The 17,775-nt window shown below is 48.0% G+C and overlaps 2 protein-coding genes across 3 annotated transcripts; both read left to right on the top strand.

Moving 5' to 3' along the window:
• The first annotated feature begins 1,226 nt into the window (after window positions 1-1,226).
• Window positions 1,227-5,708, top strand: LOC131210145 (glutaminase liver isoform, mitochondrial-like). Of its 2 annotated transcripts, XM_058203348.1 has the most exons (4): window positions 1,227-1,378; window positions 1,592-1,678; window positions 3,625-3,721; window positions 3,786-5,708. In XM_058203348.1, the coding sequence occupies exons 1-4, from the start codon at window positions 1,227-1,229 to the stop codon at window positions 5,397-5,399; spliced, it is 1,950 nt and encodes a 649-aa protein (XP_058059331.1). In that variant the 3' UTR covers window positions 5,400-5,708. The 2 variants fall into 2 exon arrangements, with proteins under 2 accessions (XP_058059331.1, XP_058059332.1); XM_058203349.1 differs by lacking the exons at window positions 1,227-1,378; window positions 1,592-1,678 and adding an exon at window positions 2,826-3,139.
• Window positions 5,627-6,523, top strand: LOC131212380 (dynein light chain roadblock-type 2-like). Its single transcript, XM_058206222.1, has 2 exons — window positions 5,627-5,644; window positions 6,170-6,523. Exons 1-2 carry the CDS (start codon window positions 5,627-5,629, stop codon window positions 6,521-6,523), a joined length of 372 nt encoding a protein of 123 aa, XP_058062205.1.
• Window positions 6,524-17,775: the final 11,252 nt, after the last annotated feature.

Below are 17,775 nucleotides of genomic sequence, written 5' to 3' on the forward strand. Positions count from 1 at the left end.
AAGATTTACAATTTTCATTAGTATTGATCTTCGCTAACAAGTCCATGCTTATTTGTTTTCAGTCACAAGATGACCATTTAATGTTGGACAAAGTCACGCGAGCAACCACCATTTCGCAACAGTATACGAAATTTCGGCATTATTGTTGTCATTGTTGTCATTGTTGTCGTTTGAGAGATTTTGAGCATGAAGCTTCTTTTATCTCTAACTGTGAACAGGCAGTTAAAATTTGGATACTTCTCATATGCTTCCCAACGCCTGTTGCAACCTTCAGCGTGATACCTAAAAATATACACGTTATCAGCACAATCGGTCGGATAAGCACAGCATCTCTTCAACCGCGTGGCTCTCTTCGTTCTTAGGTCATTGCGTGCTCTTCTTTCTACCTCCAAAAGAATGCTCAGAGAAACACACACTGCGTGCACAACGCTACTAACTGGAGAGCAAACAGAATCCACCTCTTGCGATATAAATTCCCGTGCGTACTTCTTTTGTCAGCCTTTTTTGGATTTTATATTTTTATCTACATTATTAACTAGTCACGCACACAAGTAACACGGCGTCAGCACACTCTGGCAATTTATGTGCAGCACCCTCAGTTTCTCACGGAAGTAGCGTAGAATAGGACGAATCGGGCACTGACGAGCGCAGGTCCACAGACCGCATGTCACTTTCCGTTCTCCGCTGTGGAACAGGGGAAAAAAGAGGACGCAAGCGGACAAGGCCAAAGGAGTGGACGTGTTTGTGTGTGTAGGTTTAACTGGATAGAACACGAGTCCTGAGAGAGTCCTCGTCCCTGCCTATCGGGAACAGTGGCCAGTAAGAGTGGGCCGTGATTACTTAACTGACGTGATTGTCATCAACTTGAGTTTGATAGAAGCCTTCGTGTGGAATGCTTATCACGCTGATGAACGACTCCGACACTGAACGGTACTGACACGTGAAAAATTCGATTAACTTCGCGCCTCACAACTTGGTACCGCGGTCTGGCAACGAAAAAACCAGCCGGAACCGTGCCAGATTATCACAGAGTGTCACCTACGTAAACCGTTCGCGGGAAAAAGAATCGATTTTGCTTCGGGCCCAGAAAAAAGGCCATCAGCTTGACGCAGGAAAATTGCCTCACAAACAGTATCCGTCCAACGGTCTAGTATCCTTCGGTAGCTTTGCGAGCGAGTTTGACCCAGTTGTAGTAACCTGTGGATATTGGGCGTGAAAAATCGGAAATGAACATGTCACGCTTTTGTGTAAATCTATCAAACTTCACACATCAGCTGCAGTGTGGCGTTAGCGTCAGGTGCCGATCGTTTGCGACCCACCAGACGACGGTCATTAACGTGGAGAAGCCCGCACCCGGAGACAGCTGCAGAGCCTCCAGGTAATTAGAAGCTGAGCGGCCGCCACCGCCGCAAGCCAGTTTGGCACGAGCCTCGATCAGACCTCCCATCCAAACGACACAGTCCAGTGAAAGAGTCACAATGATTCACGTTCTGTGTCGCACCACATCACCAAAACTTACACGAGCGTACCATTCAAAACAAACCACGTTGCGAATCCGTTGCGGAAATTCCATTTTCACTCTTCTCCACAGATTTCACCACTTTTCGACGCGACATCTCAGCGGGAAAGCGGATTTTTACTATGACGACCGAAAGCGACCACCGCCACAGATCGAACAGTAAGTAAAGGCAGACTGCGGCAAACTAAATCGGTAGCATTGTGACCAAATTTCGAAAGAGGAGCCAAGAATGTCGAACCACGAAAAGTGCGTCTGATTCACGTCGGAATCATGCGCCCCAAGCAGCATTGAACTGGTTCTGTGTAGGTCGGCAAATGTATCACCCCGGTGTTTATTCTCCTGGCAAGGTGTGTGCAACATTCAATGATAGGTTACGCCACGGACGAGTGTAGACACGCTTGGTCATCCGAAATCGTCCACCGGAAGATAAGCTAAAACTCGGAGAAACGTTCCTGTAAACATTGATTTCTGCTACGTCACAGATAGGTCAGCTTTGTGCGGTGGTTATCACCTTCATGAGAGTTTAACGGTGGCGGATGATGGCGTAGACAGGTTACGTAGATTGTTTTGATGCGGTGCATTAGAAATCTGCACCCCAAAAGAGCGGACACCACTACCAGTGCCTATTAGGCACTACGCGGTACGAGCCCTTTCCAGCCTTCCGAGCAAAGTGGGCAAATCGGGCCGAATTACTTGGCGTAAGTTTGGCATAAACACGCGGTCTAGCTGTCTGCACATCGCGTAGTTCGCGTAGCAGCTAACACTGGCGCTAAGCATGGGGCCAAATATTGACTCGTAGTCGTTAGCATCCGTCTGCCATTTTAAAGCGGTAGCCGTTTCCTAGCTTCGCAACACGTCACACGCCAGGCCACGAGTGCCACTAATCGCTCTCTCGATGCCATCCTTATCCGTTCTCCAGTGGGCGTTAGAGTTTGATCTATTGGTAACAGCATTAGATAGCGTTTGATATAATTTGCAACCTCCACCGTCGGTCGGTAGCGAAAGCTTCGGCGAACGAACGAAAAGGCTTCCCGCAAAAATGTCGCCATTGTTGGATGAATCAACTGACGACGACGGGCGAAGAAGCGAATGGATGCTGCTAATGGGGCTACTTTTGATCAACAATCAAACAGTAACGCTCCTATGGTACGTTTTTCCACACGTTTATCGTTACATTTTTATCGCACCTCCACCGATACAGGCACAGATTAGGGCAAGTTTGTGTGGAGCGCCTCCGAGCACGGCGAGCGAATAAAAGCCGCCGGGCAGCGACAGATTCACTGATAGTGCGCCATCGCCAGTTTTCGGATACGGGCGATCGGGAATCGATCCTTTTCCGAAACGAACAGCTTTTTTTGAAACTCTACTAGTAACAGCTCTTGTGGCGTAGAACGAGTGGTGTCTCAAGCGAAAGTGGCCTGGCAGGTTCTGTGAGTGGACGTTTGGTGAACGAAAAGCTTTAAAAATGGGTGATGTCATGGAAAACCTGATGGACGATGAAGCCTCCGATCAGGAGATGGTGTGCGACCAAACGTTCCAGGAGCTTCGGCGGACGACGAGCAATGAGGTGACCGCACAGCAGCGTGAAGCGTTCGTTAAGTTGCTGGCCAACTTCGTGAGGTACGAAACATGAAGCGCAGTTGTTCTCATTATTTGTTTCACAGCTAAGCCTATTCCCTAGTCTTGACCTCGATGGGTCTGTGCTAGTCTATTAGCAGGGACAGGCGGCGCAGTCTGGGGGACCCAGTTACCCCTTTGCGTGTATTCTCTGAAAAATTAGTTCCCACAGAGCATCTGCGCCTGGTGCTCTCCGTCTGCGACTGGCGAATGTGCTTGGTGATGTTATCGGAGATTATAGTGTTAATTGAATAGAATTTTAAGAACTCAAGGTTAAACCATTGAAGGCGTACTCCGTCGTTTAATGAAAGATCTTCTTTCATGAAACACGAAAACAAGTCAATTATCACGTGCTTCTTCAATAATGCAGGTCGATCTGATATTGAACACCGTTCGATCAAGTCTTTCGTTCTAGCATCAAGCGACGAACCCTCCGTATCGTGTAACTCTCTAATACGCTTCTGTTCTTAATTACTGTCCATCTCCAGGCAGCGCGATTCGGATAAGAAGCACTCAGAGGATCAGCTGTTCCAGATCTTCAAAAATAAAGACACAGGAACGGTCAATATGGGAAAGTTCCTTGCGGTAAGTTGATTGCCCGAGTCCTGGCCGACAGCCATTTGATCAGTGATTCGTGCTGTTGAAACAGGAACTGCGAACGATCGGCATCCGACGGACGGATCCACGCATCCAGGAGATGATGGAAAACCTGAAGCGCGTCCACAAGCTGAGCAACTACGAGAATGGATCACCGCACACGCAGCAGCTGAACGAGGAAACGTTCAAGGCCGTGATCGCTCCCAACATTGTGCTGATAGCGCGCGCATTCCGCCACCAGTTTGTCGTGCCTGACTTTCAAGGCTTCACGAAGGACATCGAGGAAATCTACTGGAAGTGCAAGAGCAATACGGACGGCAAGGTGGCCACCTACATACCGCAGCTGTCGCGCGTCAACCCCGACTACTGGGGTGTCAGCGTGTGTACGATCGACGGCCAACGGTTCTCGATCGGTGACACGAGCATCCCCTTCACACTGCAGAGCTGCAGCAAACCGCTGACGTACGCCATCGCCCTGGAGAAGCTGGGACCGAAGGTGGTCCACCAGTATATCGGCCAGGAACCGAGTGGTCGAAACTTCAACGAGCTCGTGCTGGACTATGAAAAGAAACCCCACAATCCGATGATCAATGCCGGTGCGATCCTAACCTGCGCGATACTGAAGACCCTCGTCCACCCGGATATGACGCTGGCGGAGAAGTTCGACTACGCGCAGTCGTGGTTCTGCCGGATGTCCGGTAATGAAACGTTCGGGTTCAACAACTCGGTGTTCCTCTCGGAACGGGAGGCCGCCGATCGGAACTACGCGCTCGGGTTCTATATGCGCGAGCACAAGTGCTACCCGGAGAAGACGAACCTGCGCGAATGTATGGACTTTTACTTCCAAATCTGCTCGATGGAGGTGACCTGCGATACCATGTCGGTTGTGGCGGCCACCCTTGCCAACGGTGGCATCTGTCCACTGACCGAGGAGCGTGTCCTACAATCCGAGAACGTGCGGGACGTCCTCTCGCTGATGCACTCCTGCGGAATGTACGACTTTAGCGGCCAGTTTGCGTTCAAGGTGGGCTTGCCGGCGAAATCGGGCGTTTCCGGTGGCGTCATGCTCGTCATACCGAACGTGGTGGGCATATTCATGTGGTCGCCCCCGCTCGATCCACTAGGCAACAGCTGTCGGGGGGTGCAGTTCTGTAAGGAGCTGGTCGACGTGTTCAACTTTCACCTGTACGACAACCTGAAGCATGGTTCGAACAAGAAGGACCCACGGCGCCACCGGTACGAAACGAAAGGTCTGTCGGTGGTGAATCTGCTGTTTTCTGCGGCCATCGGTGACGTGACCGCGCTGCGACGTCACAAGTTGTCCGGCATGGACATTACGCTGTCGGACTACGATGGACGCACCGCGCTCCATCTGGCCAGTGCCGAGGGACACTTTGAGTGTGTTCGCTTCCTGCTCGAGCACTGCGGTGTGCCGCACGATCCGAAAGATCGTTGGGGCAATCGGCCCATCGATGAGGCGGAAACATTTGGGCACGAGGATATCGTCGCGCTGCTGCGGCAGTGGGAAGAGAAAGTGCTGAAGGCGCAATCGCTCGGAACGACCAACACCACCGAAACGGGCTACAATTCCGATCAGGACAGCGACTCGTCGAGTGGGAAAGGGATGAGGTCCAAATCTTCTGGAAAACCGGACATCCTGTCTTAGAGCGGGGAGAGTTAGGTTCGACAGGTGGAGACGAAACAATCTCTCCGGAATCTCTTATGCATACCCGCCCGTAAGAAGCACAGAACCGCAATAATCGAATCAGCTACCATAACGAGGACAATAACTATTTCTGCGATTTAGAAAAGATGTATACAAACGTTCCAGATCTTGGCGTCATTGCTACGCACCAGCTATGTTACTATTCATGTCCATTTGTGTGTTCCGTCATGCTCATAGTCATTTATGTACGTCAATTAAGCTTTACCGAAGGGGAGAGCAGGAAAAACTGTATCGAATGAGTGTAAATCAATAAATACACCCTCCTTTGGAAAATGTAAAGTTGTACAGGCCTTTCTTGTTGCTAGACAAAGTCAAGAAACGCACACCCGAATCGAATAATAACCAAAAAATTAGAAACCCATTAGTGGTAGGAGGGACAACAAACAGTAGTTTGTAGAGCACACCTAAACGACAGGAACATATGTCAAACGACACCGTTCGAAAAAAGGGTGAATTAGCATAGCGGTCCCCTCTTTTCTATGATTATTGTCTAGTTAAGCCAATTTGTCTATTATGTGGTGAGGGGGAGCGAAAGGATTCGGTGTCGGCTGACCGCAGAGTAGAAGCGTGGAGTTTGTTAAACGATCCGCAGTCTCTCATCGCCCACCGACTGGTCCAGAAGGATATGGTAGGAGCAAGCGGTTAAATTTTGTCTATCAAATTTTAAATGAGCAATTTGTCCGGTTAAATCATTATTTGTTGTGCCTTAGGAAAAACCACCAAGTGTACCGCCACCCGAGCCAGAACCGGAGCCTGAAAATCTGCATGAAAAGTACATTGATCATTGCTTCGAGCGCGCCTGCAAGATACGGCTGGTGAAGCAGGTGATCGTAATGAACGCGGAAGGACACCCCGTCCGTTCGACGATCGCCAACTCAAACGATACGGTGACGGCCGCCGGTCTGTACGCTAGTTTGAAGGATAAGGCTAGCTACTTTGTGAACTCGCTCGATGCGGACGATGAGTTTCTAATGCTGCGCATCAAAACGCGGCACAATGAGGCAATCATCAGCACCGATCCGGAGCACGGGCTGCTGTTCATTGTGGTACAGGTTCCCGAATAATTCCGAAGCCCCAATTTTCAGTGCATTGCGAGTATCGTACAAATAAACCTGCTTGCATCGAACAATTTATTTGGAATTTTCTAGATTACAAATCTGGAAGCTGTTTTCGAAGAATGTGGATAAATCTTTTCAAATTATTTCAAAAACCACATTTCTACCAAACCGTTCCTGACGACCGAGAACGAAACAGACAATCAAGAGTGAAAGAGAGCAACAGAAATGCGTCGCACTCGCGAGAGAACATCAACAAACCTCAAATGAGTACGTGTGCCAGAGAGAAACAACAGCACACTCAAGCATGCGACAAAGCGAGATCGATGGAGACGGAGAGAGAGAGAGAGCACTTTCGTTTCGAGAAGAGAGCAAAAACAGGTGAATCGAAAGGGTGAGCGGATCTTGCGTATTGTGAGATGCGTGTTTCAAGCGATTTTGTGGCTAAAACACCACGAAATGAGAGAAGAGTGAGAAAGAGAGAAAATGTGAAGAGAGATTCCGTGGCCTCATCTCGTAAAGGAAAGGCTCATCGCTCACCTTCAGCACACTATGGGAAAAATGCGGTCATAATTCAACTAAAAAACTGAGGGTTTTAGTTATATTTTCGTAAAAAAGATAAGTTATCTATGACAAAACCGAATTTTCAGCATTACATGTGGCGCAAATTCCGAGAATTCATCTGTCATAGTCGAAAGAATGATAAAAACGGCTCTTTAAAACCAACTTTTATCGGCTAATTTAACGCGATCGTCAGCAAAGCTTCGGTAATGTACTTATATTATGTATCATTTGAAAGGTAATGAATCCCTCTTTCGAACGTTTGGCATTGCTACTACATTTTTATCGGGAATTAGTGTAGAAAACAACGATAAAATAAAGATTTCAACTTTGATAATGCGACAAAAAAATGTTCAGAGTTGTCCCGCCTAAAAGAGGAATTACAAAAGAAATTTAGTTAATTTAAAACTATTTCCAGCAAGTTTTGTATCCGCTCCATTCCGCACCTGCTTGCTAGGCTTATTTTAAGAAAACCATTCCTGATGCATAAGGAGACGCCTGGTATCTTGACCTCTTCATTGTTGGTCGAGGTTTCTGCAGTGTTTGCTAAGTATTTCATATAGAATAATCTTCAAGAAATTGAATGTTACCAAAGAGTACACGACGCAGTATGAAAAACGGCGACGACGATGAAGTTCGACAACCAGTGTGGACCAGTGAATTCATATCCTTTGTTACACTCATAAGGCATTAGCTTTTCATCAGAAATTCTATATTTGCAGAAGATAATGGATTAGAACATGTTGGTGTAATGCAGATTGCATAGCTCAGGCGTTTAAAAACCTGAAGCTAATGATAAAAGATTTTTTATCATACTTGAACGCGTGCATTACACACAAACAGTTGAATTTAATCAAAGAGAGTCAAATCACAGAGCAAAGAAAACAAAAACCTTGAAAAAAGTCCATAGATTCTTGCTAAAAACAAAACATGTCCGCCTTTTCCATACAAATTTCCCACTGTGCGTGAGACGCGTGTTTCGATCGTTTTTGTGACTAAACCAGCACGAAATGAGAGAAGAGTTAGAAAGAGAGAGAATGCGAAGAGAGATTCCGTAAAGCTACATCTCGTAAAGTAAAGCCTCATCTCGTAGAGGAAAGCCTCATCGCACACTTCAGCAGTTGCAGCGCGAAAAAGGCACGTCCGCCGCAAACATTCAGACGAGTTTGTACTTCGGTCGTGTCCGGTTGCTGGTGGTGGTGCACGCGTCACGCGTTTTCCGGCTAGAATTTTGTATTTTCCCTCTCTCTCTCGCGCGCGCTGTGGGCCCTCTGTGCTCGCTTTCTGTGGGCTTCACACGCAGCACGGATCGGGCCCTTCGAAGCGGTACGCGTCAGTGAGATTATGTTTGTGGTTTGAAATCATAGTGCAAAGCTCGGCCGTGGCAGCCGCTTTACTCTGCCACTCCCATTCGCTGGCCCACCCGCAGGTCGGCGGAAACCGGAAATCGATTTGCCAGATTGCAATCTCGGCGGCGCGGCTACGCCAGCATTACCAGCGGGGTTTGCGTCCGCAGCCCACAAAAAAAGCTCGCGGCAAGTGTCAGCGGAGTTGTGAATGAATGCGTTGATTGTAAGCCACCGTCCGTTCCGTGAGTTTGTCTGTGCATGTGTTAGTGGCTTGTGTACACAGAAGCGTAAGCTCCGACAGCGAATAAAAAAAGTGCTGCCGCGTGCTACTTCACCGTGCTGCGTATTGTTGAATCCAGCACTCAGCGAGTCCTTTCGACCCAACAGGGGCAGAGTTTTATTCCCCCGGCACCGAATCCACCAACGCACGCGGAACGTCCGGAAGGCGTTAGAAAGGTAAATTCTCGTTCGCACAGGCTTCCCGATCGATTCCCGGCTCCCGGGAGTCCTGCGGCACGTGAGAGAACCCTCCTCCTTCTTGTGACTTGTGCCACCCAGAGACGCTGGTGAGAAGCCAAATCGGCCCGCGATGAGTGAGCCGCGGCTGTGGAAGATTGATTTGTTTTTGCCTGAGGCGTTGGTGGTTCGAACGTTTTTTTCGCGTGTTCTGTTTTGTCGCGTTGAATTAATGAGCCCATCTTGCGGCCTTTGGGTGGCCCACAAACGCGCGTGTTGCGGCCCGCGTTTGTAATGGTGGTTGGCACCGCGGACACCGTGTGCGCGTGTGCGTGAAACGTCAGTTTCGTGTGAGCCCCAACCGAGGTTGGTGATAAGATAAAGGTGTGCTGGCGGCACCATCGGAACGCGAAGGACCAGAAGTTGACGAAAAGAATTTTTAAATTCTTTTGCTTACGCAGCGCGGCAGTTGCATAAACGGCCGATGCATCAGCGCCCACCATTCGAGCTTACGACCGTACTTCACCTCTGACGCTTCTCACGGTTCCGATTTAAAGAAAAATGCTGTGGTTAAATAATAGTTTATTATCACAATTTTGTGGAATGGAATCATTCGGGAACGGTGAATAACGCGCCGTGAGACGTGATGAGCCCGAGTGAGCATCGGGAGGCTCGCCTGCTGAGATGCAGCAGCATTCTGCATGGCACGCATTCTCACCTCTCGCTCATCGATGTGAGAAAAAGGGGCTCGTTCGGTTGAATTTCTTACAAAAACATTCTTTCATCGTGGGGTCGCCGCACTTGCGTACACTGTGACGCTGCAATGGCCATTCCGCAGTGTGCATTCCGCGAGACGCCGCTGGGTAGGTGGTGTGAACTACGCCAGAGCATCGGGTAACATGAATCCCCGGCGGCTTATGTGTCGGGAGGGCGGTTTATGCTGACCCGCACGACAAGGGGGCCGTTTGTTTTCTGGAAACCCCCCAGTTTATTTCTGCTGTCTGGCGCGTTTCGGGTGGGACCGAAGAACCAGTTTTGGTGCGTCCCGACACCTCGGTTGCGTTATGCGAACGCGAGCTACTCCTTACGAGCCCGGGCACCGGGTTTATGATTTTCAGCACCGACGTGCAGACTGTTCCTACGGCAGCGGAGCGTAAGAAAATATGGACGAATGCGAGACCCGGGCGAAGCGAAACGATCGATTGCTACCGTGACCGAGACCGACTGGTGTTTGTCCGCAGGAAGCGCATAAGAAATGGCGCTAAGGAAGCGCTCGAGTCAATGAGAACCGCTTATGTTGCTCCCATTTCCAACCGGGAATACGATTTCCTTTCGTTCGTATCACCTCTCGGTAAGTGTTCTTCGCTGCTCTATCAGTGCATCTGGTGGCCGGGACCACTTCAACTTAAGGGCGCTACTCAACGTTCGGAGTGTATATCGTTTACAAATTCTATTTTGAACCCAATTCATCATCTACCCGAACCGTTTGGGAATGAATTTGGAACGTAGCTCCATATTACGGTAATCCGGAATTCATTCAGATCTTTTTCTCCCACATTCGATGGCACGTGGGCTCATTTATGAAACTACACCATAAGCTGCCGTGATCCGGGTGGTGAGACGATCATTGATTTAACACATAAAAGTTTGAGAATATTTCACCAGTCGCTGGCCAGCCCCGCAGAAAGTGGTTCCGAGTTGAAAATGACCCCAAAACAATTCCCATAAACCACATCTTGCTTCTCGTTTCGGGCCTGACGGTGGCGATTCGATTTTGTGCGATCTTATCACCCCCGTGGGGGGAGCGAAGAACTTAAACAACTTTGTCCTTCGAGCCTGGGAAAACGACGACAATCTTCGACGAAAAAAGCCCGGATCAGTTCCGTCGGCTTGTGGTCTTTCGAAAACTTTTGTGACCATCTTCGGTTCGCCAACGGCAAACAAGAGAGAAGTTTGGAAAATATGGTCCAGCACAAATAAGCCGCTGACGGGCGGGTTTTTGGGCTTGATTTTAAGCTCCCCACAGAGCCGCTGCTGATGACCTTGACCAACTCGGAAGCGTCGCATTAAAATATTGGGCATCCAGCGTCTGATTGGACCGGAACAAGTTCCGTACACGACGCCCCGATTATCGCTTTTTTATTCGATAGGACATTCCAATACCCGACAATGATGCTGCTGCTGCTGTGGGGTGAAACGAGAGAAAAGATAACACCAAAAATGACCATCTGTGTGGCGAATGAGCAGCGCGGCCAATGGGTGTGTTTAAACGGTTTCATCTGGCAAATATTTAACAACTGTCCGGCAAACGACGGCGCAGCAGTGGGTTAGTTAAGGAATCTTGCTATGACAAATAGTGTGGCGAGGTGCTCGTGTCCGCGTGTCCCGTATGACCCAGAACACGTGGCCCGCTCTCAACGATGCCTGCCGGCGGCATTGACGCAACTTAATTACTTTTTTCTTCACTCTACCCAGAGAAGCAGTGCGCAAAAGGCGCTGGGTGTTAAATAATGTCCACAAAAGGGGCTTTAGCTCGGGGTGATTCAAAGACAACATTGCAGCTGTTTGGTGCTTATGAAAGAACACTTTGGGGAGAGCAGTAAAAAATAAAACCAAGTTTTCGACTAAAGTGGAAGCTGTCAGGGTTTATAAACGTTTAAAACGGTTAAACTTTACTCATTACGTGGACGTTTATTAGCTTTAGTTGAGTAAAATAGCCCAAAGTTCTAGAGTGTTGTGTCAGTCAGAACATTTCGATGTCGTTTTTAGGTCAGGGTTTCACTTTTACTAGAGGTCGGACTCGGTTTCAGTTATTCATGAAAAATCCGGCTCCACTGTTCATCCGGTCAGGGCATACATTTTCCTGTGTGCCACGCTTCAACCGCAGGCGGAAATTCTCAAATATTTAAGACCGTTCTTCACCGGCTCCACTTGCGTGTGTCCGGTTAAATAAGCTGCAAAAGCAACACACTTCCAGCACCGTAGAAAGTGAATAAAATTGGTGAATGATGCAAAACGGAAAACTGTGGCCTCCGCGCCACAGTTCTCGGTTTTACCGTTTTTTTCAGTTTGGATAACCTTCACTCTTTGATGTCGATAGCAACGGAAGAAAGACGGCCTTTCAGAAATGCAAAACTTGATGCCACTCTGGGGCTGTTCTCTCTGCGGTTGCTGATGCTGAAGATCCTGCTGTAACGCGTCAACGTCGCCACACAACGGGCGAGGTAACATTTTCGCCTTTAGTCGTATCAGTTCGCGACATTCCTGGGAAGGCCACCAGTATTTGTATTCATAATACGTCCACAATAATGCCGCGAGCATCGCATTCGAAACTAAACCCCAACCGTCGCGTTGTGTGCGATCTGTGCACGAGGATATTCTATAGAATACGACCGGCACAACGGCACGGGAGAGTAATCTTTGCACGCGCATTACGGTGCAAACCGTCACATTTTCTGCGCCATTCCTTGGTGTGCTGATGGCACAAGATGTAGAAAATGACCCATTTCTGAGAAAAAACAAACCGTCCGCAGACGACATTCGATGCTGATAGGAAAGATGTCGTCCGGCATTGGGGAAGCAAAATAACACGATCGCTGCAAAACAACGACGCTCCGGAGAGATAAATGTAGGTTACGTTCGTCTCAAGTTCTTTGCTTCGTTTGCAGTTGCAGATTGTGTCTGTTGGTGAGATTCGGAGAACCCTGGGCAGGGCAGAAATGCCTATAAGATGCCTCGTTATCATTGCTATCACAAGGATTCTCCTGCGATGGGAAGAACCTAGTAATCTGCATCCTTGCTTCACTTTTTTACTGTTGCCTTCTGTTACTACCAACAACTTTCCGCCAACCCTGTGGATTGTGTGCATTGTGTAAGTTGCTTTTTATGCCTTTTTGTCCAGAATGAGCCTCACTCCTCGGGTGGCCAAGGGGCAAATTAATCCGCACACTAAAAGCCGCCAGGATTACGAAACAGCAAACTCTGGGTTGCGGATTCCGTTGATGCAAAAAAAGGAAAGAAACAATCTTTTAAGGACCGTTGAAACAGCATTGAAGTATTCCTGGAAATACCTTTACCAAACATAACATACAAAGTTTAACAATAAAACGTGTCCACGAATCCACGTGGTTTAATCAGGTCAACGGCACAGCATAAAACCTAAACGCGATGCAACTAAAACTGCTTTTTGTCTGCCAAGACTCAAGAGCGTGGTGTCCGGGGGTCTTGGCACAAAAACCGTTCTTGGCACACTTAATGCTACGAGACGGTGCTCCACCGAACTTCATTTCAATCTGAAAAACGTGACGGTGTTCCCACCGACGCTCTGGAGCATTCTGGATGGCACGAGCCACAAACTGAAACTTTGTTGTACACTAGCCGTCCGAGTCCGCCAAGGGCACGGAATTGGATGCTTCGAGATTTTATCGTGTTTTCGGTTAAAATTCCACCCGAAAGACGAGCGTCTGTTCGCCCGAGGCCGGATTTGGCTTCCCCGGAGAATGCCGGCCAAACGACCCAGAAAGACTATCAGATAAGATTGTAATGCCGATGATGGTGATGCCGCTGGTTGGCGGCTGCACGCTAATCAATCGCTCCTGACAAAGACCGTGACACTAAAACGATGCCAATGATGGCGAAGAGACTGCTTTGAACCATCAAAAGGGAAGCGAAAAGACACGAACTAATCATAAAATAACACACATCACGAGATACAATCACCAACGGCGATGTGCCTCAGCGAGAAGAATGTTTTCTCGGAGATGACTCAGAATAAGGCGAACAACTTTCCGTTTCTATTCAGCGCTTCGATGAGTCATCGCTCAGAAAGCCCTCGGCCGTAAAGGTCCGCCGATGCCCGGCAGTAAGATGTGCTAGTAAAAGAAAGACGGGTCTTTCAAATAACAGGCGGGGTCGAGTGACCTTCGGACCAACCATCATTCGTTAAAGACTACATTTTGTGGGGTAAAACACACTTCGGTTCACAGCATCATGCCGCGTCGCAAGTTTTCCCATCTGCACGTGTCCACATCAGAGCCGTAAGACTTACTTCTTCGTCGTTTTGCTGTGTAAGGAATATGCTCTATCGTGAGAGAAATCTAAGCACCCCTCAATGGGCATACGGACTGTGTATGTAAGACTTGAATGATTCGCTTCACTTGACGTGGCCCTGTCAGCCTCACAGCAATCAGTAAGTAATGCTCGGGCACAAAATGTTGGCGAATGGCGGGGCTTTGAAGAAATAGAAATATCATCACAATCTAATAGAAATGTCACCACAATCTGCTAAACGAAGGCCCATTCAGTTCGTCGTTTGATCGTCGGATACGTCTGGGATTTGATAAATGCTTGTTTCGTCAGGGTGTTCCACGAACCGACAAAACTCTGAAATTTGCCCAGAATTTCAATAAGTGAAAGCATTGCCAAAAGTTAACTCTCTTGATGATTGTTTTTTTTTTGTTTTTAAAGCATTAAATTCATGTGGTCTCTTCTTTTCATGGTGAGGTTAGCTCCTCTGTTCGATCAGACCACAATGATTTATCAAATCGGCAACGGCCAGCATACTTGTTTGGATAATTTTATCGAATTTGCGGGATGATGACACGAAGCTTTTCATCCCTCCAAGAGAAATATGTATTTCTATATCGACCCGTAGCCTCAGATGCAGACCCAGACTATCCCAGACAGACAAATTAGCATAGCCGGACAGGTTGTCGGAGCCAAACAGGTCTACTTTCGGTCGGCTTATAATCGGCTCCACAGGACACGATGAATATTCATACGGCTTTAATGAGATAAAACATGTTTTATTTTTTCGATGCTAATTCTAAATAATGAAAATGTGGTCTCGTTCAGCTGCGCTAATCGTGGCGAACGGTTTTACACGGTGTGTTCTGTAAAAGTATAAACGACTGATAAACGGAATTATTCAATCGTTGTCTATCAATACTATCGTCTGATAAGACTCTTAGTTTATTTGGTGGTTTTTGAAACACTGTAAAGGGCAAAAAGAGCCGCGATGCTTAGGCACTTTTCTTCGCGAATGAATATTTCTGGTAAAAACCAAATGGAAATACAACACGTTTGTTTCATCCTCTTTATCACGTTGAACCTACCTTTTTCTACGCACGTGATGCAAAATTACATGCATTAAATAAAGTACAGCTCAAAACTGAACCCAGCCAGATAAACCATCCATTTTTCCCCACAAACCGGCGCTACACGTTGCCTTTTCTCCATGAATGGCTTCTTACGTATGGTTGAATGGTTTTTACGTTTCCACGTGTACTCGTGTTTATGTGTGTGTCAGGAATCGAACCATCTTTTTCCCGGGCCGCCAGATAAGTCCGGAAAATCGGAAGAGGTCGTCACGCATAATGGGTAGATAAAAATTAATGTTACACTCGACGGCACTCCTGGGTTAATGCTATGGCATCTTACGCTACGGCCGCGTCCGATGGGAAAGATGGATTTTCCTCTTTTTCGGGAATCGAAGCGCCGTTCATCCTGCCGAAGCGAAACCTCGGAGGGACTGTGGTTGGAGCTACGAAAACGGGGCAGGTATATTCGGAGGATGTGTATTTTTAGATGCCTAGCAGTGCCCCCCCTTAATGGCCCAGTTCCATACGAAATCCAGCCGTTTTATCATGTCTGGTGCAGATAAAGCGCCACGAACTTTGGCTCCCCGTAGGTGCTCATTAAATATTGGCCCAAGGGATAGAGGATGTTAAATTGAAAAAAACTAAAAGCAATGAGCGCACATAAATTGACATCCCAGCCGAGACGGGAAGGTATTTGACCACCACGGACGGTGCACCAAATTTGGCAATTGTCCATCCGAGGATGAACCGACCGGAAAGAGGAAAAAACTACGTTCAAACTCATAAACCACACCAGCACGTCGTCCTAGCAGGCCACGCTGCGTGACGATGATGACCAGACGGCGGTGATCACAGCAGACGGCGATTCTTGAATATTTGATGAAATCGAAATGCAGCCAGACCATCCCACTGATTGGTCACTCTCATTTGTCCCCGGTCGGCGACGCCCAGGCCGCTACGTAAACACGTAGTCGAAGCCACAGCAGAGTAGTACGCCACGATCCATTGAGCTGCCGCCACAAATTGAAATATTCACAATCCGCTGCCAATTGCAGCATCGTGTCGTAAATTGGCTAGACATGACGCATCGCAACCGGCGGCTGGAACCCAGACACTTCCGCCATTGCGTGAGTTGTATGCTCACACCATGAGCTAAGTGCGTGAGAGAGAAACAGACGAAAACATTTTTCACGGGGTTTTCTAACATTTTGATTAATTTGCCGCACTTCCGAGACGACTAAACGAGTGTCCTCGGGTTCCGGGTTTTCCCTTTCGCATGCGGAGCCAAAAAATGGCACGCCTGAACGGTCGTCAGCGTGACACTTCATTAACGGCGAGGCACCGGCACCGAAGGTGTCCGAAGTGTCCCTCCAACCACACTTCAGGCCTAGAGCTCACAGAAGCTCACGGACGAAATGCTTGCCCGGGCACAGTAACCGTGTTCCGTGTCACATGCATCCCAATTTGGCGTTATTTTGTGTTGGGAAAAACGTGAAAAGTCTCTCCCGTGCGATACGTCGTCACCGAAAATGCAAATGATGGCCCGTGGTGCTCATGTGTTGCCTTCCGACCACACGGCCGGGTGCCTGAAGCCATTTAGCCATTTTCCCCGGGGGACCTGTCTTTCAAAATACCAACAAGTTTAGCCCCTGTGTGGGTCTGGGGGAGAAAAATATACATTTAAATATGCGGAACCCTTCAGACTAATGCTAATGCGCTCGCCTCCGACAATGTTGCACACTGGTGTAGATAATCACCTTCCATTATTAGCGCCCGGCTGGGTTCGGGCCCGGGAAGGCTTAAGCAATTTTCACCTCTTGGCAAGGCGGCCTAGTTTTTGGCTCTGTACTCGGCACACCATGCACACCGGCACACCGGGTGGACATTAAAAGTTGTTATCTACGACTTTGCAGGCGGATTGTGCACCGTAAAGGAATGTTTGTCTCAAGCATTCTTCGCGGACCGGGTGTCAGGAGCAAGATTTTCCAAAGACAACCTGTATGGTGTCAACAGTAAGCAAAATCCGCGTCCCTCTAGTCAGGCTCACTGTGTGGGGTTGAAGTCTGAAGTGGAACATAAACAGAGAACTATAGCATAGCAACTAGGCGCGTGCAAGTAGGCACTGAAGTGGCATAATGAGACGTCGCAGAAAAACGGCTATTAGCGAGCAGCGGTTTTTGAAGTAGGCGCACATGATGATGGGCATTGCATTAGAGGAGGTTGACTTTCCTTGCACAGTAAATTTAATCCCAAAATCCGTTGCTAGGCTTAGCTTTTTGACCGACCCACATTACGTCTCTAGTGGAGCGTCTATAGTGCCTAGGTGGAGAAAGACAGTTACAGACATGTAGGTTGCATTCTATCCCCACGAATAAATAATTATTTTCAGATTTCATCTAATTAATAGTGAACCATTTCTTGTTATTTATCGCCTTTTCTGGTTGTGTGTTTCTTAAAGTGCGTTAAAGTTAGATTTAGAAAAAGACCGTATACACTGGAAATCCATTAAAAAAGTAACCGGTTCCGTGCATTTCATTGCACAGTGTGGTTTATGTTTTCCATTATTGAAAACCCCGAACGCATTAGACTTGGCATTTATGGGAATAGTCCACCAAAATTCGTACCATCCGCTAGCGGCTCACAAATTCCTCGCATGTCTTCGGTGGAGCCCTTGAGGATTTCCAGTGCGAACATTTGAATTCACATTTGGTACGGCCGTACGGGCCGATCTGTTTTACTTTTTTTTCTGGACAGACTTGACGCCGGGATTAGTTTGCACAGGACTTTCTTCCTTTTC

The sequence above is a fragment of the Anopheles bellator genome, chromosome 2 (genome assembly GCF_943735745.2).
Source record: "Anopheles bellator chromosome 2, idAnoBellAS_SP24_06.2, whole genome shotgun sequence".
Lineage (NCBI taxonomy): Eukaryota > Metazoa > Arthropoda > Insecta > Diptera > Culicidae > Anopheles > Anopheles bellator.